The sequence below is a fragment of the Plectropomus leopardus genome, chromosome 3, assembly GCF_026936395.1.
Source record: "Plectropomus leopardus strain MGB_pleo_1.0 chromosome 3, ASM2693639v1, whole genome shotgun sequence".
NCBI lineage: Eukaryota > Metazoa > Chordata > Actinopteri > Perciformes > Serranidae > Plectropomus > Plectropomus leopardus.
The window spans coordinates 28,113,817-28,139,674 of NC_142178.1; the positions used below are offsets into that span (position 1 = coordinate 28,113,817).

At 37.5% G+C, this 25,858-nt stretch overlaps 2 protein-coding genes across 3 annotated transcripts in view; one reads left to right on the plus strand and one right to left on the minus strand.

The window, feature by feature from the left end:
• Nucleotides 1–4,960: 4,960 nt before the first annotated feature.
• On the minus strand, nucleotides 4,961–15,469 carry mettl14 (methyltransferase 14, N6-adenosine-methyltransferase non-catalytic subunit). Its single transcript, XM_042484301.2, has 11 exons — nucleotides 15,016–15,469; nucleotides 13,402–13,490; nucleotides 12,723–12,810; nucleotides 10,958–11,035; nucleotides 8,889–8,976; nucleotides 8,714–8,804; nucleotides 8,450–8,591; nucleotides 7,325–7,417; nucleotides 6,002–6,118; nucleotides 5,603–5,813; nucleotides 4,961–5,443 (listed from the first exon to the last, which is right to left on the minus strand). The coding sequence occupies exons 1-11, from the start codon at nucleotides 15,079–15,081 to the stop codon at nucleotides 5,142–5,144; spliced, it is 1,365 nt and encodes a 454-aa protein (XP_042340235.1). The 5' UTR covers nucleotides 15,082–15,469; the 3' UTR covers nucleotides 4,961–5,141.
• A 928-nt stretch (nucleotides 15,470–16,397) lies between these two features.
• prss12 (serine protease 12) overlaps nucleotides 16,398–25,858 on the plus strand; it is a 29,977-nt gene continuing 20,516 nt past the window's right edge. The window contains exons 1-7 of one of the 2 annotated variants that reach the window (XM_042485972.2): nucleotides 16,398–17,013; nucleotides 19,742–19,880; nucleotides 20,902–21,074; nucleotides 21,964–22,114; nucleotides 22,715–22,893; nucleotides 24,273–24,414; nucleotides 24,525–24,745. In XM_042485972.2, coding sequence (XP_042341906.1) covers nucleotides 16,680–17,013; nucleotides 19,742–19,880; nucleotides 20,902–21,074; nucleotides 21,964–22,114; nucleotides 22,715–22,893; nucleotides 24,273–24,414; nucleotides 24,525–24,745 — 1,339 coding nt within the window. In that variant the 5' untranslated portion in view covers nucleotides 16,398–16,679. The remainder of the gene's footprint in view (nucleotides 17,014–19,741; nucleotides 19,881–20,901; nucleotides 21,075–21,963; nucleotides 22,115–22,714; nucleotides 22,894–24,272; nucleotides 24,415–24,524; nucleotides 24,746–25,858) is intronic. The other variant, XM_088075988.1, reaches the window with a different exon arrangement.

Genomic DNA, 25,858 nt, shown 5'->3' on the forward strand with positions numbered 1-25,858 from the left:
GGTTAGTTTGTAAAAATATCTTAGACAATTTTACACAAATAATAATTACATTTTGTTTTGTACATAGTGTCTATTAAAAAACAGAACAAAAACACCTGGTCTTAAAAAAGGAATCTATGGAACCAGTATGCATACGTCCCACCAGTACGTCCCACTACAGCTCTAAAAGAAAACTCTGCCTGCATTACAGTACAAAGTATATTGTGAAGCAAATAGCTCTAGTCCTTTATAAACATTGGCTGAGCCACATTCAAAGCAGTTGTTAATTATTCTATAAACACCACTGTGACTCCATTACAATTTCAGTATTACTGTTCCTATTGCTGAAGTATGCAATGTTGTGATTCAATTAATGCATTTGAAAAAAAAACAAGGTATATTTAGTAGTCATTTAATTACTCAATGCTTCATTTCACACTGAAAACTCTTGCTTTGACAAGTAACCCCTTTAAATGACTTATCCACAGTGCTTAAGCCTTGTATTAGCTTTAACTGAATTTGAAGTTAAAAACAGTTCAAAACAAAGATTAGAATATAATAAAAAACAAAAACATTCAAGACACACTATGATATCATGCTTTTGCATTGCGTATAAAAAAAACTTGGAATACTTGTGAATTATATGAAACCAGCTTATATGATACATGAAATTAATGGGTTTTGAAGTGTAAAATTAAAAAAAAACCCCAAAAAAAACAAAAAAAAACATTGTTTACCTTAAAGATCTGACAACAGATCGATTGTAGAGATCCCCAAATTCCTTTGCATAGACTTCGTCCAACTGTAAAACAAAATTTGCAAATCAAATTCAGATAGTATTTAAATGATCTGGGGAAAATGGAGAAAATGACATGATACCAATGAAAAAGTTAAATAAATGTAACTAGACTGTGTGAACATCCTTGATATGGCTAATGTTTGAGTGAGGAATACCTGTAATTTGTAGTTTTCACAAAAATAGTACATATGAGGAAATTGACCTAACTTTGAAATTATGCTGAAATTTCTACATAGGAGAACTGTAAATATACTTACAGCTTTAGTTACTTTGTTGGCGAAACTCTTGAATTCAGATGATGATTGATTCAGAAGTTCTGCTGTAAAAGTTTCCTGTATTTTAAATCCCAGCTTGATCTTTGGCTCTGGTGGAGTGGGTGCTATTGTAGTTATTTCCCAATCAGAAGTTGTTTGTGATGTTGCTTCTGACGTGACATTCACATGAGTAGTAAATGGACCATCAGTTGACATTTTTGATGATGAGGTATCAGTGACAGCCTGAGTTGCATTCATTGGTGGTAAAGTGGACATTATTGCTGGTGAAGCTGTCTTGACTGACTCTGAAGTTGTCAATAGTGGTGTTGAGGATGGTTTTACTTTTGTTATAGTTGTGTTTACAGGCAACAAAGTTAACAGTGGTGAAGTGGTTTGATCCAGAAATGAAGTCTCATTGACTAGCGCTGATGTGCTCAGTTGCACTAAAGTCGTGTTGATTGCTGGCAAGCTCTCAGTGATAGGTGCTGAAGTTGCAATGCTTTGCGATGAACTTGTGTGAGGTTTTGAGCTTGTCTTGATTGTTGGTAAAGTTGAAGTGGTCGGTAATGAGCTTGAACCCAGTGCTGGTGAAGTTTCTGCAAGGGGCAAGGAAGTCGTGTTGAGTGTTGGCAAACTTGCATTTAGTGGCTCTTGACTTGAAGAAAGGGGAGGTGAAGTTTGACTTATTGGAGATGAAGATGCAGAGACTGGTGGTAGAGTTGTCTTGATTGACTCCAAAGTTGTTACCACTGGTGCTGAAGATGATTTTACTTCTGTTGTGTTCACAGGCAACAGAGTTGCTTGTGATGAAGTGGTTTGATCCTGAGATAAAGTCTCATTGGCTAGCGTTGGTGTACTCAGTTGCACTGAAGTGGTGTTCAATGTTGGCACGGTTTCAATGACAGGTGCTGAAGTTGCAAGGACATTAAAAAAAAGAACAACTAAATTACATACAAAGCTGAAATAGTGTTCTGTATTTTGACTGTGTTGTAATAGTACATATGTGTGTCACTACATTTTTTCGAATGTATGATTTCCAAGGTAACTTAATTGAAAAAATAAAGTTTTAATTTTGACATAAACCAAAATTTACGTTTGATATCTCACCTGTTGTGGTTTTAGATATATTTTGCATTGTAACTGATCTTCCCAATAATCCTGCAAGAGAACAAAAAAAGTTAATTTTTGAAGTACTCTCCCTCTCCTCTTTCCTTTGCAGCCTTTAAAGCAAACAAACACCAACAATCACCTGCAAGCAGAAGGAACATCAGAGGTTGCATATTATCCATTTTCCCTGTGAAAAAAAACAGTATATGAGTTAGCCACTATCAAAAAATTTTGACTCGACAAAAAATGTGCACAATGATTTCATGTCAAGATCAATATAGAGTATAAAATATACAGTCACCAATTAATATTTCCTTATATCAAGTCCGAGTAATATTGGAAGAGGAATTAATTGGACTTACTGTCCCTAGTTGTCCCAGTTTTCCATGTTTTAAAGTCCATTTATTTCATAAAAACCTCATTCACTTCAAATAAAATAGCCAGAAACAACAAGATATATATGTTCGACACTGTAGCCTGTCGGCCTGTAATTTAAAAATGTAAAGCAACACAGGCTAGTACAAATTTAATTCACTAATAAAACTACCAAGGCAAAAACAAGTGTAATAAAATTAATGATAAAAAAAATCAATTCTAAAAATCACTTTGGAAAACAAATTAAAAAAGATAAATGATTGGCAAGAATGAATCGTGTCACTGATTAGAATAAAGAAACCTTTAAGGTTTTATAATGCAACTCAACAGTCAACTACCCACTGAATGCATTTTTAAGCTACTGATTAGACAATGCGGTTCCAATGTGGTTTAAACACTCAACCTGATTCTTTCCTCAGTAACTAGTGAACTAGGGACCATATTCACAAATCTTCTTTATACAAAAAAATGTGCCTAGGGACAAAATTTTAAGTAAAATCTTAGAAATAGCAGAAGAGAAAATGGTGGAAAAACACTAAAAGACGAGTTAATGAAATGGCACAGATTACACTGTGCAGAGATGTTTGTGTTTTATCACACTATGGATGTGCTCACATGTGCCAACAAATTCAACAACATGAAACCACAAAGTAAAGTGATCGTTAAGATATTTGTCAAATAGAAAAATGCAACAGTCCTGCAGTGATGCTGTCTCAACCCTCCATCAGCAGTGATAAAACTAACAATGTCAGTGCATGCTCTCTGTGGAATAATAAATAATATATATATATATAACTGAAGATAATTATAATTTCTTGATGATGATGCTACCCGAGTTATCCTAGAGAGCCTTTTCAACATAAAATAAGTAAATTAAACACAGCATTAAAAAGCAATGCAACTATGTGCTGAACATTTACATGTCCTACCTTAGTGGAGTGCAAATCCAACTCTGCAGCAGTGTTCTAAAAACTTGCATCAATTGTCTGTAAGTTAATGGATGTTAAAAGCCCCATAAAACCAAACAGGCACCTGGCCTTCTTGAGTGGAAATGAACAAGTGAAAAACTTTTTGTGAGACAGACTAAATTTGGATTTTTCTTAACTGGCAGGGCTTGCCTTGCTCCATTACAGTGTCAAAAAAAACCAAAGAGCATCAGAAGACTAAATTGTCCAAAATTCAGATGCACCCATCCCTGGGGTGGACTGTATTGTTGTAAAGGGCACTTAAAGAGATGCTTTAAACACTATTATGTGAGTAACGGGAATGACCTGAGGTAAAAAAATGGACAGCATACAGTAATTTGGTTGAAATGCAAATCCATGCTGAAATGATAAAATAGAACAATGAAACAAGGTTAACAAATGTGGAGAGATGTGCTTTAGAGAAGCCAGAGACAGGATCAATGTCAAAAATTTGACAGGAGCAGGTATAGATATCAAACAGAGATCAGATCGGGGTAAAGACAGTGACAACAGCCTCCCTCTAACTATCTCGCTGTCATAAATAGCTATATAGCTATAGCTATAGCTAAATATAAGCTCATAGGTCAAGAAAAACAGTACATAAAGAGCAGGTTTTTTCAGGGAGATCCAACTGGATTCTAGTGTCACTGGTTTTTGATGATCTTTTCCAGTTTTATTGAACTATGTTTTGATATGTTTTCAAATCTATTATTTAGAATACGGTTTTAAATACAGTTGATATTTATGGAATTACTATTTATACATTTATACTTTTTGACTCTTATTATCTGAAAGTCTGAAGTTATTGACACCTACATCAATATAAAATGTATTTGTTGCAGGTCAGATCACCGCTACGTGACCTCATGTTGCTTCAGGTCATTTTACCTTTTGAAGAGATAACCCTTAAGCAACAACATCAGACTCACACCCAAGGATTATTTCAAAAGAGTGTGTGTTTAAGGTTGCATTGAAGGAATAGGTCAGCATTCCACAAATGGTACCGCGCCTTAACTCTGCCTGGTTGACATTCTCTATACATGCTCAACAGCAAGCAGAAAGAGCATGAACAGAAGACAACAGCCAATCAGCTTTCACAGACTCATGCATGTGTGAATACAAATGTTAAAGGCCATAATAGCAGCTTTTTAAGGGAACTCTGATAATCAGTGATTAGCTGCCTATTAAATCAACCGTTGTTTAGAATAACACATTTTGTCACCACAACAGTGTAACAGCATGCTGAAATGAAAAAAAGAATCTGTTTGAAAATTGAAGTATTAAGGTATTATCTTTATAAAATGCTCTTGTATCTGTACAGTAGTGTTTGTGATAAGTTTCATTTGCTCATGATGACTTTTAATCACTCTCTTTACATATTAGTGAACTGTAATATTGACAATAATTCCATAACTGTATATGTGCTGTATATTCAAGGACAAGACAAAAAACTAATTCAAAAATTATCAAACAAACACAAATAGTGAAAAGAATGTTTAATTAGAGAAGTGAAATCATTGAATTACCAGGAAAAATATAGACAAAAGAAAAAGATTCAAAAAGGTGAATCACAATCACTAACTTTTCAGTTGTTACATACTAACCATACAATTGGCAGATGGGGATTCCTAGTATCAGTCTGGTTGGAATGAGCTCTTTCGTCTAGCGAGGTGGAAAGCCCCTATGTGGCCCTCCACGGCCCCTGAACCCTCCCCTGTCCCCGCGGAAATTTGGCCGGTTTCTTTCACGGCCTCTGTCTCCACCTCTTCCTGCATTTGGCCCACCACGTCCCCCTCTGGGTGCTCCGCCACCACGGTCTGACTTCAGTTTTGTAGGGGGAGATTTGGGCCGCAGCCTCTCTATATCTTCTGTGCAGCCAGATAGGTGAGAATTGACAAAATGCGAGGCGTAGGTCTCTGGGTTAAAGTTACTGTTTGTCAAAGTAGGACCCACAGTCAGCCAGCCTGGGAGAAGTAAACAAAAAAGCAACAACATGGTTACTGAGACACAAGCATAGTTAGAAAGATAGACAGACCGATTGATCGATTGATAGAGGACGGCAAGACACTGAGACTAAAAGCAAACATGCAGGTATCATCTACAAAAGAGTGTCTCCATTTCACCTGGTCTGATGGTTGAGTCTCGTCCAAACAGGTGTAACCTCCTGCGGCCCAAACAGAAATGCTCAATTATATGGAAGATCTCCACAGGCTTCTCTACATTTCCCATTTCAGGCTCTTCAGTGATGATTAAGTCAATGTCCACATTTGCATGGATGAAGTCGCCGTCAGTACTCCTACGTACTGTTCCTTTGATTCCCATTAGGCAGTGTTCCTTGAAGAAATGTCATATAGTTTTAGACATACATTTTTAAACTGGTTTAACTTCAAATTCATCATGACTCTTGTAAACTTTAAATTGTGCATCTAACATTACCTTTTTAAAGCAAAACAAATATCAAATCAATTATATTATTTAATATTTACATGTACGTGAACATTTATTTGACATTTTTGCCATACCTTGGTCCTCTGAAATACTGCTTTCGGGTCCAGTGCCTTGGTCTTTCCCGGGTTATTTTTGTTGGTCTTGATCCAACAGATATCCTCACACCGCCTAAAGCCCCACTTCCTCAAACACTGAAACAGGTGTAATACGGGTAGGTATTATGATGGACTTTGTATTATAAGTACTCAATTTAGGGATGTTAAAATTGATAGGTTAGTCTTTTTGATTAATCTGAGAGGATTAGTGTATTAATAAGACAACACAGTGCATGCACAGTAAGGATTTTCCTGACCTATCTATTGTATTGCACTTTGCTCAGCAAATTAAAATAATGTAGATTTAATTACAAAACCCACTGTTTCTGAGAAAATCATTTCTGGACGGCTGAAAAGTGCATGACCAACTCTATGTTTCTTTAAGGAATAATGCCTGTGATTCTTCCAGTGTTATTGACACCAAGTTTTTCAGTAATCTACACAAAAGATCGTTTTGCCTTCATACCAGTTTGGCTGGTTGCTTGTTCTTTGTAGTAGTTGAATGAGTTAACAGAATTGTTGAGAAGCCACTGTAAAAGCAGCTGTCAACACATTGTTATCTTAAAATAAACAAAATCAGTCTTGCCTTTCTCAAAGTTTGTTGATACTTACCTTTTAGTGATTGTGATAAATGCACTAGCTGTTTGGAACAGTTTGTTTTTTTTATTAGTCCATGACTCCTTTCTTGTGACCTTTTCTCCACTAAAATATATAAAAGTTAAAATGTAAATGTAACATCAGCTTGCTTTAACACATATTTCGATATTTGGTTAAATGATCTTTGCCCTTGTGTTACCACAGAATACACAAAATCCTGTCCACATTTTTAATGTGAACCATAAAGTTATTGAAAGAATGCAGTGCCCTGGTAAAGGTTACAACAAAATCTATTTTCAAACACAGTCAAGAGTGTGACTCAGTGTTATTGACCAGCTCAAAGAGTAGATGCGTCACACAGACTGACAACCTTATAATAAAGTAAATAACTCCGCTTGTCTAACAGGTTCCTGGACATGAACCCAGGTGTCTCTGCGGAGGGTCTAAAGCCTTTAATATTCCGGTATGAACAAACGTAAAAGGTTTTCAACGCTATTGTCATAACATCAAACAAAGAGTTGCCTAACTCAGTCGTCAGATGCAAAGTGAAGCACTGAGGTCCTGAATGACTCAAAGCATGTGTTAAGAGTTAAAAATAACTTGCATGCTTGAAGTTGCAAAACCAAATGAAACCAGTAAGAACATAGAGTTAGAGTTTGCATATCATTTAAAAAATGCTTCTGACTAAATAAGGAATCACGTTACCATTCTGCCCAAATCCAGGCCTTCACCAGAGCCACACCAGAGAAACACAAAGGAACGTATAGCCGATATCTCCTCAATTTCCAGTTTCATGATCTACAACAGCAGAGAGCAGAGAAAAGAAGAGTGTGAGGGGACAGCATGTCATAAGAGTGAATATAGTATTCATAAATCAATTAACTCTTTCTTTCCCTTAGGCAGACCTGTCACGAGAGAAAAAAAACAGGTGATTTTAGCCATCCCAATCAGGTCTGCACATTGGCAGGGTCATTCTGGATCCTTGTCGCCCTCTGCTGGGAGAGGGTCAGCACACTCCTATTTCCTTGTACTCCCAAGCTGTTGACATTGTTAGGAATGTCCATATCAATATTAAACACACCTTACTTTTTTGTTAGAGGTCTTTCACTGTGATCTTAATAAAAGTATTAACAATCAGAACTGTAACTATTAAGCATGAAATTAGTCTGAGTAACGCAAAATATCATCCAAAGAAAATTATGTCTAGTGGTCTTTATTCTCTCTATATTTTGTGATTAGGGCTGCATGATATGTGAAATCCATCATATTATGATTATATTGATGGATAAAGATTGTGATATGAGTGGCAGTTTTAGTAGAGTTGGTAACTTCTGCGTTTCATTTTCACAGAAAAAGAAAACGAAAATGAAATAATCATGATGGGACTTCTGCCGGGGTCTGTACCAAACAAATATGCTCCCTCACAGCTGGAATACAATTTGTAGACCGGAACATCTCTGTAGTACTGTATTGCTTCATTAATAATGCTATGTTGTGACACATTTTACGTTTACCAAAAAAATTGCAGCTTTGAGTTTTTTAAAAGTGTATTTGTATACTTCACTGTCACTGCCCTTTACACCACAAAACATTGATTTTTTATTTTTACTTTAATATATATATATATATATATATATATATATATATATATATATATATATATATATATAATATAATGTCAGTTTAGAATTGTCATACTATTATTACCTACCTTCTATGTTGTGGTCCTTGAACTAATCAAAACACTGGTCTTTTATTGTTATTCTTCTCTATCTTTTCACATATTAGCACAAGCAGCTGAATGCAAACCAGTCTAACATGCATACATACATCATCCCAGGTCCAGAAACGTTCAGTGTGGCTGATGCCTGATTCTCTGTAGTATTCCTCTAAGGGCGGCTCGAGCAGAATTACATCAAACTTGCACTTCAGATCCTGCAGGTCAAAGTGTTCGGGATCAGCCTGGAGGTACCTAAACACACAGACACACATTCTAAATACGGTCTCAGTAATTCAAGCTATTGTCTGTGGGTGTAATCACAGTGACATTCAGGTAAATATTTACTCAAGTATTCACATCATCATTTAACATACATGGGAGGGGTGTTGGTGGAGGAGATAAGCTCGTCCTTTAGTCTGATCAGCTCTCGAAGCTTAGGGTATTCCTCAAATCGGTCAGCCAAGCCTGGACCATAGACAACAGCAAAATGAGAACTACAAACCAGCATGAACATGTACATAAAACGAACACACACAGGCATACACTCACCGACATCTCGAATGAAGTTTTGAGGCCTGTGCCCTGTGTCGACAAAGTGCTGACAGTAGTCATTGTGAGGATTCAAACTCTGGGTTCCCTGAAAATGAATAAAGTGACAATGCACATATGCATAGGAGGATGTGTACTCAAGCATTTTAATACACATTAGATTGATTTAGTTTGGCAGGTTTAACAGAAACTGCAAGTTCTCATCCATTTTCTGCAATATCTACAATTTTTTTTAACATTTTAATTTTTTAATAAGGAAAAATACTTTTCTACATAAGGACCTTGCTTTTGTTTTTTATTATGTGACTGAACAACACTTTGGAATTTTGAAATAATGCATTGCAAACACACTATTTACTTCAACAAAAGGAGATCATGTGTGCACGTAATCACATGCTATGTTTGTGTGTGCTTTATGTCAGAGGCTTTTAGTGACTCATTCCCACTAGTTACGCATGAATAGTTTCTATACAGTGAAATTACACACTCTGGCTCATGTCCATCGATAAACTGGTTCTAACCAGTTATATTCATGCTGCAGTCTGAAATTACAGGTTGATGCCAGGTGAGTCATGTGACTGTTAGCGACATTCCACTAACTTAGCTCAAGGTTAAATGAAAGGCATAGATTCAACCTGCCAAAGAAAACTTGTCGTTCCAGTTTTGGATCAGGTATTTCAAAAAACTTTTGTTTATGTCACTGTTTGATGGTTTGGGATAGGAATGGCCAATGGTCTCTTGATGTACACCCCAGACTTTATCTGAAAGTTTGGGTTGTTTTAGGTCTTTCAAGTCAGCCAAATGCTGCAACAGGTTTCCATTTTGCATCATACCATCACCAAGTCTAGTTAGAGCATTTTGTGAATGTGGGTAAGTTTGGATTTTTGACTAATTACCATCACAGCGTCTTCTGACATTTAGCAAGTTGAAATTTAAAATAAGAATTGTTTCATTTTAAGTAAACATTGCAGTAGAAGACATCAGGAATTGTTGACATGTGCAGTGTGTGTCTGACCTAATTCCCCTTGATGTGGCCATGCCTTGCTTTCTCGTTTGTTGTTATTATAAAGTTGAAAGAGACGCATTTAATAAATATACATTACAGACGTAATGTACAACCTTGGAAAATGAAAGGTGCACAATTATGACCCAAAAGGATCATAATTACTTATTTCTTTAAGAATAAAACAGTGTTATTGCATGTGACATGATAAAAGAACTATCTAGTTATGTCACCTCATCCCTGATCTGCAGAGCACTCACTATCACCTAAGATCCAGATCATCCACTCCACCATAACTTCTTCCCCTTCCTTGTGGGTGTATGTGCAGAAGGATTTGTTTCAGTAAGAGTTTTGTTCCCTCTGCCATACAAGCTTTTAATAATTCACCCCCCATATGTAATGCAATTGAAGTGTGTGGTGTCTCGTATACCAGTTCATTTGTTTGTCTCGTCATGTATTTGTGATATGCACTCGGTCTTTCCTACCTGTGTGTGCAGCTGTGGAAAAGAACAAACTAACTAACTAACTAAAACCATCTCCACTTTTAAAACTGTACAGCAGTACACTTGTAAACAGAGCCACCTTCAAATATGCAGTTCTTGAAATATAATCAGTCTCCACAATCAATCACGAAGGCACAAATAATTACAGCAGGTGAATATATCACAGCAGCTCATTCCAGTTAAGTTTCCAGTCCAAAAATGCTTTGAATGCTCTGAGTTGTCAGGCAGTAAAACCCAATCTGAAAACTTGAAATATGTATCTTTTTATGAGGCTCTTCTTCCTGCTACTCTTTTAGAAATGTTTCTTGTCATGGCTAAAAATGAGTAACACAAAAACAACACCAACGTATCCAATAAAAAACATTTCAAAAATGTCACAATTAGTTTTTGTTGATATTTTCTAATGTAGCTACTTTCTACATTCACTCAGCCAGTTCATCTACCTCAGTGAAAAACAAAAACATGGCTTTCCGTGTTACAACATAATTAGTGAGACAAGATATAAAATATGTATAAAAAGAGACGTCGTGTGTGTAAGAGAAAGAAAAAGTACGTTTTCTAACCTTGAGGAAAGTACTTGAGTCCTTGTACACCTCCTCATATGGGTTGCTTTCATCCGGCTGCTGCACCTCCACCTCATCCTAACGCACAAAAACACAATGAGGTTCATATTTTTGTCTGCGAGCCAAACCTTTATATGCGCGTGATGCATGTGTGGGTGGTGGATGAATTCAACTGAAAAGACACTGATCATAAATCAAACATGAGTGAAATCACAATCACTTGGGGACTACCCATACTGACAAATAAATAAGTAACAAAGAGAGGGAAATACACCAAGCATATTAAAGGGCTGACAATAAAATAGTAAAGATTCTAATTTTCAAAACAGTCAGCCAGAAGAGTAAGCGGGAACATTTTTGACCCCCTTGTTCTGCCCACATGTCATATTTACCCAAATCCTACACCTGAAAAAAAATATTAAAGAGTCAAATAAATCATGTTAGCAGCTTATGTTGTCTGAGTTAAACAATTTTGGGTGGTGGCCAAATTTACATTCACAGCCTGCAGCTAAAGCCTCATACAGCCAAATGGAGCAGAGCAACACACACACTGACTTGCAAAGAGGACATTATCCAGAAAATATTTCATTAATTATATCTGTAGCTATCTGTATCTGGATCTGTAGCAAATAATTAAGAGCAAATCATAAACCTGCTGCTGAGACTACTTTCAAAAAAGCCAGCAAATAGCCTGAGATCCTCAGGCAAAGGCCCACCGCCCAGACAACAGACTAGGAGGGACGAAATCTGGTTTCCGGTGCCCTTAGGAACAACCTGCCTGAGAAGACGTTTTTGTTCAGTCTGTCATCTTTTAAAACACTCCCCCATACATTCTTTTTCAAATATGTGTCCTGAGTTTAGTCGTCTGCTCTCTCATTGCGTCTGTTACACACTCTGTTTTATCTGCTTGTGCTGTCTCCCTCTGATAATTTTTTTAACACTCTAATTTTGTTTTCGTACTTTAAATTTCAGTATATGGTGTAGAGCATGATATCAAACACAATGCTGATAAGAGTGTTGTCATGATCTATAGAACCAAAGAGGACGAAGGTCTAAAATTTCCTGTCTTCAAATTGTCTGATAATAATCTCGATGTATGCAATGGAGTAAAATATCTTGGACATTTTATAACAGCACAAATGACAGACAATGATGATATTCAGAGGCAATGCCAGATGATGTATGCTCAGGTAAACATTCCCTCACATAAATCAAGTATGTGTTCATATCTCTGTTCAGAGCATATTGTACACCACTTTATACTGCCCAATTGTGGTCTAAGTACTAAAAGCAAAGTTTACAGAGTTTGCATGTAGCTTATAATAACACCATGAGAATATTACTCCAGAGACCTTGTTGGTGTAGTGCCAGTGAAATGTTTGTGACTGCAAGAGTGATTAACCTCCAAGCTGTCACAAAGAATCTCATGTATACATTTATCTGCCTGCTTAATGACTCTGAGAATGAATAATACAATTTATACCCTACATAAGGTACAGCACTACATGTCACCAATCCCAGCTGTGGGGACGGTGGTATAGTTGTCTCTTTGTAAAACATTCATATATATTGGTTTATTATTTTTATACTGTGTTTGTTTATGTATCTATTGTCTGTGATGTTTTTTTTAATATATGGACCTGGAGTCTGAAAGAAAGGATTGAATTGAAGTGAACTTGTTAGAACAGTGCTATATTAATCAGGTTTATTATCAGCCAACAGTCAGTTAGAGCCTTTTTAGCCCATGTAAATTCATAATGTTCACCTTTTGTTCTTCCACATCTTCCTCTGTGTCCTCACCCTCCATCTGTCCCTTCCTTTTGGAAGGTACGACTGAACTGTCAAATGAAGCCCTGCAAAACACAAACAGTACTTTAAGAAATTCAGTGTCTTGCTGGAGCACAAAATCAACATTTTAGCACTGGTGATGACAAAACAAAACTGCCAAGCAAAATAGAAAAATGTTCACAAAATCATGTTGAATGTAGGAAAGCAGGTGAATCTGACATGCTCAATATGTGCACAATTACAAGGACTATATGACATTAAGAACTCAAAAAGGCTTGAACTGATAACTAGAGCTGTGACAGTTACTCAACTAATCAATTAGCAGGTCGAAATAAAATTAATCCCCAACCGTATTGATAACCAATTGACTGTTTCAGGTAAATTTCAGGCAAAAATGTATTGGTTGGACAAAAGAAGCAATTTGAAAACATCACCATTTTGTTGACATTATGGAACAAACAATTGATTATTTGTATAGGCAGATCAGTCAATGATGAAAATAACTGTAACTGCAGCCCTACTGGCAGCTTCTCTGGATGACAAGCTTGGCACTTCAAGCTTTCTTGTCTTCTTCATGCAGAGTCCCCCGCATTTATACACATGTAGCAACTGCAGCCTTTCCCCCCACTTTTTGCAGGTATTGAATCATATCTTACCTGCATATTTCTCTTGTTTCCTCTATCTCTTTTAGCTCATCTTTACTATTTAGGACAGCTCCGATACTGTCTGCGCTTTCAGCTCCCAACTGTGGTTAGAAAAAAATGGGAAAGTCATGTTATGTTGTGTTATTCCCAAATGTTAAAATTGTGATATTGTCTCCTTATTACATAATTAATTGCTGTATTCAAAGTTTTCTGTCTCAATATATTTTACTGTTACGTAGATGCAGCTTCAACAATTTCCCATGGCATGAAAAATATAATCTTGCATCATATAAATACACTGTAAATTACTTTTGGCATATTTTCCCTGAATATGTATTCAATGGTGAAGGAAGTAATCACTTCCTTTACCTTTACCTAAGTAACTACACTAATACCACACTGAAAATACTCTGTAATAAGTAAAAGACCTGCATTAAAAATGTTGCCTGAGTGAAAGTAAGTATAATCAGAAAAATTTGTACTTTAGGTATGAAAAGTAAAAGTACCCAATTCAGTAAAATCTAGAAAGAAAACAGTCCCAAAATCCAAGGTTATTTAAAAGAAGAAAAAAAGAATGTATATTTACTTAAATGTTGTATAATGTTTCTTAACATAACTGCCCAAGTACCCAATTCAGAAAATTAAAAAAAAATACGCTTAAACTTAAAACAATTTAAAAAAAAGAAAATGACTTAAAAGTTTCTTAAAATAATTGCCAAAGTACCCAATCCACCCAAAATAAAAATAAAAACCCTCAAACCAACTAAAACTAAAAAGTATTTATAAAATGACTTAAATGTTTATCAAAATAGATACCACTTGGCTAAATGATTAATCAACCAATCATTTTAGCTGTACTTGCTTAAATTACAGGGTAGTTTAATTTATAACAAAACGTCATAATTTCTACACTATTCTTGTGTTTTTAATGCAAACATATTCATCTATAAACCACTAAAGCTGCCAGATTAAAGTATTAAAGTAATAAGTACATTATTTCCAATATTGAAATTAAAAATAAGTACCAGCACAAGTATTTAAAGATATTATATAGAAATACAGCAAGAGTAAACAAGAATGTAAATATTTAGAATAAATATGCTGAGTATGTAGGTGTGTAAAAATACAAACGTAAGAAGTACAGGAGTGAACAATTAGCACTAATATGTAAATAATTAAATTATAATATTGATAATGTGCTGAGTGTGTCACACATGGTGCAATACATTGTATAAAACTGGTATGCACGTGAAAGATTGAAAAATATAAATATCACTGCAACGCTGTAACAATAAACACCAAGAATAACAAGATATAGCTATATAGCTTTATAGGTCAAAGAGCTTACTGGTTTAGTTCATTTATATTTACAGTACAGTTGTTGGCGCTTTAGGTCCAATTTAAACACTTGGCGGAAGTACGTCTGCTAATTTTACATCACCCGTGGATGCATGCGTGCGACAAACTCTTTGTTCAACACACAGTGGAAAATGCGTTTTTCATACAACATTTAGTTATATAGCGGCTCCATGGACGGTCAGCAGATAACGTTACAGCTGAAGTTAGCTAACTGGTGAATTTAAGATTAGCTTCGTGCTAACAACAAGAGGCGTACTGTCCACTTGCCTGTTGAGCTAAAAGCTGCCGCCGGAGTTTCTGTCGCTCGCGAATCTCTTGCAGTCGACTGTTCATTTCTTCAGGTGTAAAGTTTTGTATTTAACTATTCAACACCCTTTGTCGCTGTTGCATTAATTCTTTTATTCTTTACATACAGACGTGATTAGCCAGCTGTGATGGTAGCCAACTATCAGTAAAGTGTGATAGCCGCTAAAAATCACAATGGGTGTGCTCGTTATGCGCACCGGGGTGCTCGGGTTCGCTTCAAAGCCTTGGCGTAGCCGCTTAAATAAAGTGTTAAAGATAACCGGACGCGACGACTCGATAGCTGTTGTCCCTTTCGTGAATACTGGGGGAATTTTTGCATCCTCAGCGATCTTGGTAGCCCGTTTGGGTCAGAGCATTGTTTCCAGGGCTGACACGACCAACCAAGACGAGTTTCGGTGTACGCCGGTTTGGCTTAGGAGTGCACATATTTGAGATTGAATGGACGCGGTGTAATGATGTCATCTGGTCGCTTCTATTTGACGTTTCCAAATCCCCTCCTCCCTGCTCCAATCAGAGAATACATATATAGACACTGGGGGCGCTGCGTCTGCACTGAGTGTGCCTCTCATCTCAAATACACTACTGTGTCCATGAAATACCGTGGATGTGAAATACACACGCATAGAGAGAACGAGATAAAGAGGCCATCCACCAAACAGCATCATCTGAGGTGTTGCGCTTCCCTATTAATAAGACCTTTGACGTTGTTTGTAAGTAAGTAAATAATGATATGAAAGGATGGCTGGGTTTAGTGTAGGTAGCACAGGTGTTTAAGGACGTTGCTTAAAATGACAATGAGCATCGGAAGTCATAGGGCATTGGCTATAGCAGGGATTCTCATCTAGCTTTGCAAGATGACAGGAGGCCAAGTGCAGCAGCCCAAGAGGCCTACATGTTTCCAGGATTTTAGGAAGTTTCTAGGAATTCAGAAAATTTCTCTGATTTTAGGACGAATCTAAGATTTTAGGACATTTCAGCAACTTATTGGGGGTCAAATTTGGCCTGTGGGCCATAAATTGAGGATCACTGGCATATAAGTACACAAAAGATAAACACTCAAAGAACATTTTGGCCATGGTCACGTTGTCTCAAAAAAGGGCAGTTTCTCATTTTAGGCATTACACATGACCTATTTTTACCTAATCCTCACATTATACATAATGGCTCCTCCTTTACTCCCTGTAATTTTTCTAAATAGTGTTTTTAGCCTATGAAAAAAAAATAATTAAATGTGGTAATTATAGTAAGTAAAATAGTTGTACATTTTATAAATATTAATCATCACAATATAATAATAACAATAATAATAATAATAATAATAATAATAATAATAATAATAACAATAATAATAATAATAATAATAGAATTGTCACATCTAATTAATATGGTGCACAAAATCACTCCGAACATAGCCTATATGTTATTGAATTTTCCTTGGGGGGCTGCCTGCCCATTAGCCCACGCAAATAGGAGTTTCATTGATCCGCGTCGTTTCTCCTCTCCCGGTCCTCACTCTCGTCCCCGGCAGGACGATGAGGCTGACTGAAGATCGTCTCCTGAGCTGATGAGAGAAGCTCCTGGTGATAGACGCTCCTCTCTGCAGCTGCTACCGCCAGAAACCTAACATGAATTTGGCGTTTCTTGCTCTAACAGCCGCGCTTTTGGCTGCGAATAGCGGCTTGTGTTACTCCAGCAGCGTCCCTTCATTCATCCTGCCGTTCACTGACTGCGTCCAGAGCCGTGGGAAAGACGGTTTCTACCGGGGAGCCATAGACGTCACCGAGTCCGGGACTCAGTGCATGAACTGGACCGAAGTGGCCGGCTTCAAGGAGCGCTACCCGGGCAAAGGAATAGGAGAGCACAATCACTGCCGCAACCCGGACGGCAGGATCCGACCCTGGTGCTTTTTTAGGAACCACAAAGGCAGAGTGGACTGGGGTTACTGCGACTGTAAACAAGGTAAACAGGCCCACACGGATACTGTATTTTTGTCGGGATTTACCATCATAAATCTGTAGAAATAAGTCGAAAACATGAATTAGATACAGATGAGCTGAAATCTCCAAATGAACTGAATGGTTATTTAACCCTTTGAGATCTAAGAAAATTGGCTTGATGTCTTTCCAAAAAACAGGTAAAAGGCATTGAGCAACTTAAAAAGAAATTTCACAAAAGCTAGTAAAATTATTGTTTTAAACAAAAAGAAGTACTGGAAAATTACCTGAAAATTAGAAAATAAAACCAAGGAAAAATAAAGTGAAATGGGAAAAAAAACAACAAACAAACAGAAAAACAACAACAGATAAATGACCCCCCAAAAGTTCTAAAAAAAAAAAATCTGTAAAATAATTTTAAAAATAATATGATAATTATAAATATTTGTTTTCTATGGCCGCTTTTCCCTTGCTTCTTTAAAAAAAAAAAAATCCCCAAAATAATTTCTTGCCATTTGCGGAATAGTTCTCACGAAGTTGCTCAAGAAAAGTGATGGTGATCCAGTTTTCAAAGGGTTAAACATCAATGCAGGCTGTCACAAATGCAACAAATCTCTATATATGTATTTTTATTTGTCCTGATGAAGAGCGAATAACACTACATTTCTTTTTGCATTGTTGTGCAACTGTGTTGAATTTCAAGCTTCAGTTGTGTTCAACTTAGGAGGCCCATGCTGAAGTAATTAGACAGCACAGGACACACCTTCAGTGTCCCAGGTGTGAGTTCAATGCATGCAGATGCAAGTCTAAGCACATTTGTGCTCAAATGAGCACACAGGTATTTGCTTATATGGTGCGTTTGGGAACAGTTAAAGGAATCACCAGTGTAAAAGTGAGTAGGTTAAATGAAATCACTTCTCTCACATTACAATAATTTGACACGGGGTACATGACATCATCGATGCCTACAAGCTTTAAGTGTTGCTAAAATGAAAAGTGAGGTTAAAGAGGGCCCTACATCTCTGGATTGATGAAAGGAGGAGAAGTAAGAGGGAGAGAGTGGTGAAAGGAACAGAGTGTGTCATTTCCATCTGGCACAAGACAAGTAGCCTGTGGTATTTTTAGTCTTGTAGTGTGTTGGCACAGTGTGGGTAAATTATCTTCCGGTAAATGATACATGGAACTGACATACATTGGGCCAGTTATTAAAGACATTTGGAAAATCACACACCTTTAGGAGGTGTGGCCAAATGTGGAGTCCAAATTCTGTTCTCTGTTATGTTTATGACCTTTTGCAAGACAGCATATATTTAATTTAACTTCAGATATGCTGGTGGTAGTAGGAGGCAGGCACTCGCCTATGCATATGTGTAGGTGAACATGTACCCTTTTATTTTCCGTTGCCGTAACAATCCAAATATATCCAATAGATGTACACAAAACAATAAACTTAATGCACTCAGACACACACTGTTATTTTTATGACTTCTTTACACACGGTGGTGAGGTGGAGGGTATATGCAGGTATAAGGGAGATACCTGCTTCTTTTTCTGGCCATTTATAGTATAGGCCTACTTACCCATCATCTGAAAAGCCACTGGAACATACAGGAGAGTATACCCACTTACTTTTTGGTAACCTCCCAATCTAGCAGTATACCCACCTACAGCGAACTCCTTGGCATATTTTTTAATTTTATTTTGTAATTATTACTAATTATTTATGTGTCTACATGTTACTATATGTGCAAACAACAAGCTGTTCAAACAAATTGCCCCTGGCAATATTAATAAAGTTGTCTGAATCTGATTCTCATCAACTGCCACTACACCACTGTTTACACACACAACATTTGAGCTACAATCATTAATTGATTATTTGATTAGTTGCCAACGATTGAATTAATCACAGCTAATTTAAGAAATTATTAACTGGTTTGAGGTAAGAAAAAGATTAAAAAGTCACTGATTCCAGTTTCTTAAATTTGAATATTTTGTAGTTTCTTTGATAGTCTACCTGTCTATGATGGTCTTTGGGTTGTGGGCAAAATGAGACGTAATCTTGGGCTCAAAATTTTCCATCATTTTCTACATTTACCAAAAAACCAATCAATTAATGAAGAAAATAAACAACAGATTAATCAACAATGAAAATAATTGTTACTTGCAGTCCTACACAACTGTGAAACACTCAATTCCCAACACTGGCTAGGCTGTGGCTAGAAGTATTTTAATAAGTGATAGTACCAGTTCTATGGCAGTAAGGTATAAACTATATGAGGAGAAAATATTCCTTTGGGGAAAAGAAAAAAAAATGCTATGAGGATCATTAAATATGTCACTAGATGTGACAACAAAAAAGACAAACGAAGGGATGTAGTTAAACAGCCGCTCACACTGTATAGTTGTGTTTTTTAAAAAGCACTATGTCTTAATTTCTTTCTTTTTACAGACGGGTTGTGATGTGACAGCACATATATAAAATATTATGTCAGTAGATGTTATTAAATGAAGTGCTTTTCTATATGCAGCCGTTTTGATGCAGACAGATTTATTGGATTATTAGAAGACAGTTGTGCACCTGTATATATGCTTTGCATCCAGTTCTGCCCCTTTCATTTTTTCCTATCTTGCATGCTTCTAACTCCCCCTCTTTTATATTTTGATATAGTGTGACAAACACATCTATTCATGTCAACTCTTTCCCCTCATTTTATATGTGCTGCAGTATATATCTGACCTTTCCATCCCAGGCTCTGTGCGTCTGCAAGGAGGCCGCTCCAAGCTCGATGGCAGGGTGGAAGTCTATCTGGGAGGGGTTTGGGGATCCATCTGTAGTGACGACTGGGGGGACGAAGATGCCGCAGTGGTTTGCAGACAGCTGGGCAAGGGGTAAGAGAGCACACATGCACACAGATGCCTTCAGACATGCACTTTTTGCCATCTCCCTCTAACATATGTTTTCAGACACAGGTGCAAGTGTGATCACAATTGACATATAAATTCACAGTGTGAAGCTGCTTGTGGAGGTCTGACATGTGGTGAAAGAGTGATGGAAATTTGGGAATGTTGGCGATTTTCACAAGTCTTCAGACATACACACGCATCCACTCTCTCCACAGTCTTTGTACTTTTCTTGTGTGACCCTTGCATTCCAACCCCCCATTTCCCAGAGGTATTTAAATACCTTCAGTGCTCAGCTATTTACCTTGTTACCCTCTCTCTCTTTGCCCCTCTCTCTCACACACAAACACATGATGTGTCATATGGTCTCTGAGATGTTTCCATGCTAGACGAGCCACTGATTTGCTGGATCTCGAGGGAGCCCGCAGACGGATCATACATATTGACAGTATTCATAAGCCGGGGTGTAGTTAGCTGAGAAAGCGTCTTATTTCCCTGGAGAACAGAGGCGTTCTGTGCACTTGCTACACATGTTGACACTAACACCAGCGCTGGCACGCATGCTGACATGAACACATGCCTGTGTGTGCATATTCACACAGGAGTCAATGAAAGTTCTCAGTGGAAAGGAAAGAGGGCAAATGTCAGCCATATGTCAGCTGGAATCGTTGGTGATGACTTTCACGTGGCCGGTTATTGAAGCTGTTGGGTGTAAAACTGCTGACCGCAATGGCCCTGGAATGGCAGCTTATGAACATACAGATGGCTCAAGGTTACTGCTACCAGGCCAAAACGGCTGCTACTTTTTTCTCTGAGATGGGCTGCCCTAAGCATGACAGCAGGATGCATCTCAAATGAAAACAGAAGTGCCATGAAGAAATGTCCAAATTTCTTGATAAGCACCTCTTATCAGATGAGACTGGATTTGCTGTTTGATGTCAGTTGTAGGTTGAAAAAAAAAGCATTTTGGATGAGTAAAAGTAACATTTGCTTATTGATCTCCTTCCAGGATCTCAGGTCATGCACGTCCAGTTCCGCTGTTTCGTCCAAGCATGGCCAAACTCCATTGGAGGGCAGTGCATTGCCAGGGAGAGGAGCCAGACCTGCTCCAGTGTCCTAAGACTACCTGGAATGGAGGGGAATGCTCTCAGGCTGCAGCCATCACTTGCACACAGACACAAAGTAGGCACTCCTCATGGGGAATTATGGGTCTGTGATGGAAGGATGGAGGTTTGCATGAATATAATGACATCTGATAACTATAAATTTAACAATTATCCAACCCGTGCTCAGTTTTGGAATTGCCCTTGCTATATACTACACACCACAGGTGAAAACTGGTCAGTTTTGAGATTTTGGGCTACTTTGGTTTTATACTTTCAAAGTAGTGGAAAAAAAACATCCAAAATAAACATTTAGGTTGTTCAGATTAGTAGTGTAGGAAAAAAAGCACATATTTAATTAGATAATGCATCATCTGCATATTAAAAACATAACATTTTTAGAATGCTTGTAATGCAGAAAACATTTTTCTTAATATAAGTAATAAACTGGGCAAGTTTCATGGTGATATCTATTAGTTTAAATTTTTAACCTATTTATCTGATTACTTATTTTTTGTCTAAAAATGTATGGAATTTTACAATATGCATCTTACATGGCCATTTTCTCAAAATATTTATATATATATATATATATGGCTTTTTTTTATGGCTACTGACAGTATTTTCTTATTTATGGAATAATAAAATGATATATCCAAAAGTCCTTCAGTAAAAAAAAATACTCTAATTTGTAGATAAAATAAAATGAAAAGCTTGAATCTGGCTTCATCCAATGTTCAGATTTTTGTTCTGGAAATAAATGTAAATCAATGCATATTTAGTTACATGAGATATCTGCATATTCAAACAAAATTCAAGAAAACCTGCAATAAAAAAAATGCCTTACTGTATGTAAGTAATCAACTGGAGAAGTTACATGGTGATATCAATTAATTAGTTTCATCTCTGCCAGCCCGGAGTCTTGTAGTCTATGTGAGAATGTGTTTTTATGCTTGCCGTCATTTCAGCGGAGGTGACGCTGCCTATACGGCTGGTGGGAGGTCGGTCGGGGTCACAGGGCACAGTGGAGGTCTTCCATGCAGGGCAGTGGGGCTCCATATGTGATGACCAATGGGACGACAGTGATGCAGAGGTGGTGTGTCGACAATTGGGGCTGAGGTGAAAGGGCGCCCACACACACACACACACACGTTATTGTTAATATTCACATTAATGCCAGTAATTAGCATAAAGGAAATACAAAGTGTGAGCGTGAGAAAAAGAGGGAAAATTGTGACAGAAAGATCGACTAAGAAGCTGAGATGACTTAATGTGGGTGTCCAGTCGTCTATCTCTCCCTCTGTCTCCAAAAGTATGAGAAGTATTCTTTCCATTCGGACACACACAGAGAGAGGAGCGAGCAGTAAAGAACATCTGGGGGTCAGATAATGAATCAGGCTCATTGTTCCTGCATGAATTCTAGTACCACAGAGATATGCATATTTAGCTACACTGCACTTTCGGCACATGTCTGTATGTGCACTTTTGGTGTATGGTACTGTGTTGTCGCAATGTTTATGCATGCACAGATGTGTGTGATGAGCAATTTTCACAAAATTTATTAAAATTACAATTAGTTTCCGGATTAAGCACATACTGCATCCTATACCCTGTATTTCGTAGGTCAGGCAGGGTTGGTCGTTACATCTGTTTTTCATTGTAACTGCAGTACTGCAAACTAAACTTCTATTTTTTCTCTACCTACTTTTGTCTTTGTAGCGGGGTAGCGAGGGCATGGGGCCAGGCACATTTTGGCAAGGGATCAGGCCGTGTGTGGCTGGACGAGGTGCGTTGTACGGGCAATGAGCTCACTCTGGAGCAGTGTCCAAAGAGTGCCTGGGGGGAGCACAACTGTCTGCACTCTGAGGATGCAGGAGTGTCCTGCAGCCCCCTTACAGGTACAACACCACCTGACTCAGTATAAGCAGTCCATAATATTCACAAAGACATGCAAGTCAAATGCACACAAACTTTACATAGAGAGATAAGCCCGTCCAGGAATTCCCACCTTATTGTGGCAGATTGGTTTGCATGTAATCCTGACGGCTAAAGCTTTGCTGCAGGAGACAATTGATCAGTGATACTAAATTTGTACTCAACTGTCTGTCATGCTGATTTTATTCTAATAAATGTTTATGTGATGTTATGTTCAGATCATGGGTCTTTTATGTATCATGTTGTTTTATATAGAGAAATGTTTGTATTTATGGACTTAAACATATTGTCATGTTTTAGGTAGTGTAGGCTATTTGCTGTTCAGTGTTTTATTTTTTTACCTTCCCAGGGACAACAGATGCCAATTAGCTGCTAGCTAAGTCTGGTGCAACTACTTTCAATTGTGTGCTGTCCCTTTAAAAATAAACAAACATTTAATTTAATTTACAGCCCACAGGATAAATCTGGCCTGCAAAAGGGTGCCAGGTGGCACATAGGCCATTTTCTAATTCACAATTTAAATAAATTGATTGACACTGAAACTTTTTTTGTATTTTGAATGTAAATAAGACACTGGAGTGTATAAAAAGCATCAAAAGAAAGCTTGTTGATAAAAAAAGTGCCAAGGAAGGATCCCCTGACCCCCCAGACAGAGGTCCAGGTTAAAGCTGTGAATGATCTCAATTATTAGATACGCCCCTGTAATTTGCAGGACTGCAATTTGTTTAACTGGCCCCTGGCCTCCTGTCATTTTGCCAAAGTGCCCCCCTGTCAAAGCAAGCTGAGTGTCCCTGCAATTGACCTTTTTGGTTTTAAGAGAGGAAAAAAATCACATTAGCTTGCTCGTGGAGTCAGCAAGGCATTGGAGGTGCACTTTTAGGAAAACTTATGGTGGCCAGGCCTGGATTATCACTGAGCCTGAGCAAACAATGCAGGAAAAAATTCTCAAACAGACAAAGGAGTAAGACTCTGGTGTGTTGCCAAGTGACCAATGTGTGAAGGCAGAAGTCTTAAGGACTGAATGCTGAATACAGACACGGGCTATTGAGTCTGAGCAGGATCTTTCAGAGCTTTCTGGTCATTACTGCAGCCAACCATAACTGCATTAACAGTGTGTCGTCTGACTAATTGCGATGCAATTTTCAGCATTTTTGTTGCTATGTTGCGATCAATAACACTATCTCTCAGAGGGTGCAAAGACTAAAATGTCTATTTTTTTTTTAATTTAAAAGCTGGTTTGAGGAGATAAAAGACCATGAAAAAACATTTTCCAAAGTATTCTCATGAGTGAGGGCATTGTTTAACTCTCTGCCTGTCTGTTTGTCTTTCTCTTTGTCTCCAGACGGCTCTGTGAGGTTGGTTGGGGGCACAAGCAGCTATGAGGGACGTTTAGAAGTATTTTATCACGGCCAGTGGGGGACAGTGTGTGATGATGGCTGGACAGACTCGAACACACAAGTCGTGTGCCGACAGCTTGGTTACAGGTAATATAAAGTATTCATCCATTCAGACAGGAACAAACATGAGCACCCTCAGTGCTTATTAAAAAGTTCAATAAAGTGTGTTTGTGTGTGTGTTCATGTTTACCTTGCAGAATAGGCGAGACTCTCCTTTCTGAAGGACTAGACATCACCCCAGTCCCTCGCTTTGGGGTGGGGTCAGGTCCAATTCTTCTGGATGATGTGAGCTGCACAGGGAAAGAGCCGAGCCTGCTGCTGTGCAAAAGAAAGGAGTGGCTCCGTCATGACTGCACGCACCATGAAGATGTTAACATTGCATGCAGCCCTGATCGCAATGGAGAGAGTCTTCCAACGAGTAAGACAAAATCTTATTATACTGTAAGACCTTAACACTCTGAAACCTGGGTATATTGGCTTGATCTTTTTTAAAAACAGGAAGAAAGGCAATGAGCAACAAAAGAAGAATAAATATTAGGAAGAAATTACAGAAATGTCCAAATTAATAATAATAATAATAATAATAATAGTTTTTTCTTTTTTTCCCCCTAAACATTGTCCCCTAGCTTTTTTTAAAACAATTTTCTAAATCAACAATGTCTCGCAATTTGTGGAATATTTCCTGCCAAGTTGCTCATTGCCTTATTGCCCCCATGTTTTTGAAAGAAATTACACTGATTTGCTCAGGATTCAAAGGTTAAAATACTGATGAAAGGCCTCTAAAAGCAGCATAAGAGCGATCTCAGTCCAGGTTTCAAAGAGTTCAAGGTTATAGATCACATAGAAAACCTGGATGGGCAAGAGTGTTTTAATGTAACCTTGAAGTTGTTAGTTATAGATTCTGATATTATCTATATAATCTAAGTGCATACCATTACTGTTTTCGTACTTTGAAAAACAGAGAGCAGTGCCCCTTGAAACCATAGGTTTATACACCTGGAAATGTGCTGTCTGTATGGGGGATGTTTAAGGTTACAGATGGGAGGTTTGCAAGTTAGCAAGCGAAAAGGTGGGCAATCTTTAAACTGACCAGTATTTAAGGACATTCAGCTCTGATGCATATATTTACCTTTATAAACTGAAATTGTCTTTATCAAAAACTCCATTCTGGTTTTAGAGTTGGTCATGACACCGAAACTGCAACCAGGATGCTCTTAATGATCTTGTAGCGCTCTTATCTTTTGTTTAGTTTTGATATTATTGACCATTTCTTATTTATCAAACAATAAACTCAGACTTGATGAATGCCTGAAATCAGTAATTCAGCGCAGCGATTCAAAATGACAAGATTTGATCTGTTAAATCTAGATAATTGAAATTCTCTCTTTTCCTGTTTAAAACAATGAATTCTTAACAAGTTTGTGGATGTCACAGCCTCCTTTTGAAATTCCTTTTAAGATTATAAAACTCTGTTTTAGCATCTTTACATTGGCAACCTGTGCATTTCAGAGTGGATGTGAATGTGTATTTT

Excerpts from the sequence above, each read along its gene's own strand:
- mettl14 (XM_042484301.2), bottom strand. The coding sequence starts at position 15,081 with ATGAACAGTCGACTGCAAGAGATTCGCGAGCGACAGAAACTCCGGCGG. Across the intron at positions 13,491-15,015 it reads GGCAGCTTTTAGCTCAACAG|TTGGGAGCTGAAAGCGCAGA; the intron begins GCAAGTGGACAG and ends TTCTAACCACAG. Across the intron at positions 7,418-8,449 it reads GTTTCTGGACCTGGGATGAT|ATCATGAAACTGGAAATTGA; the intron begins GTATGTATGCAT and ends CTGCTGTTGTAG.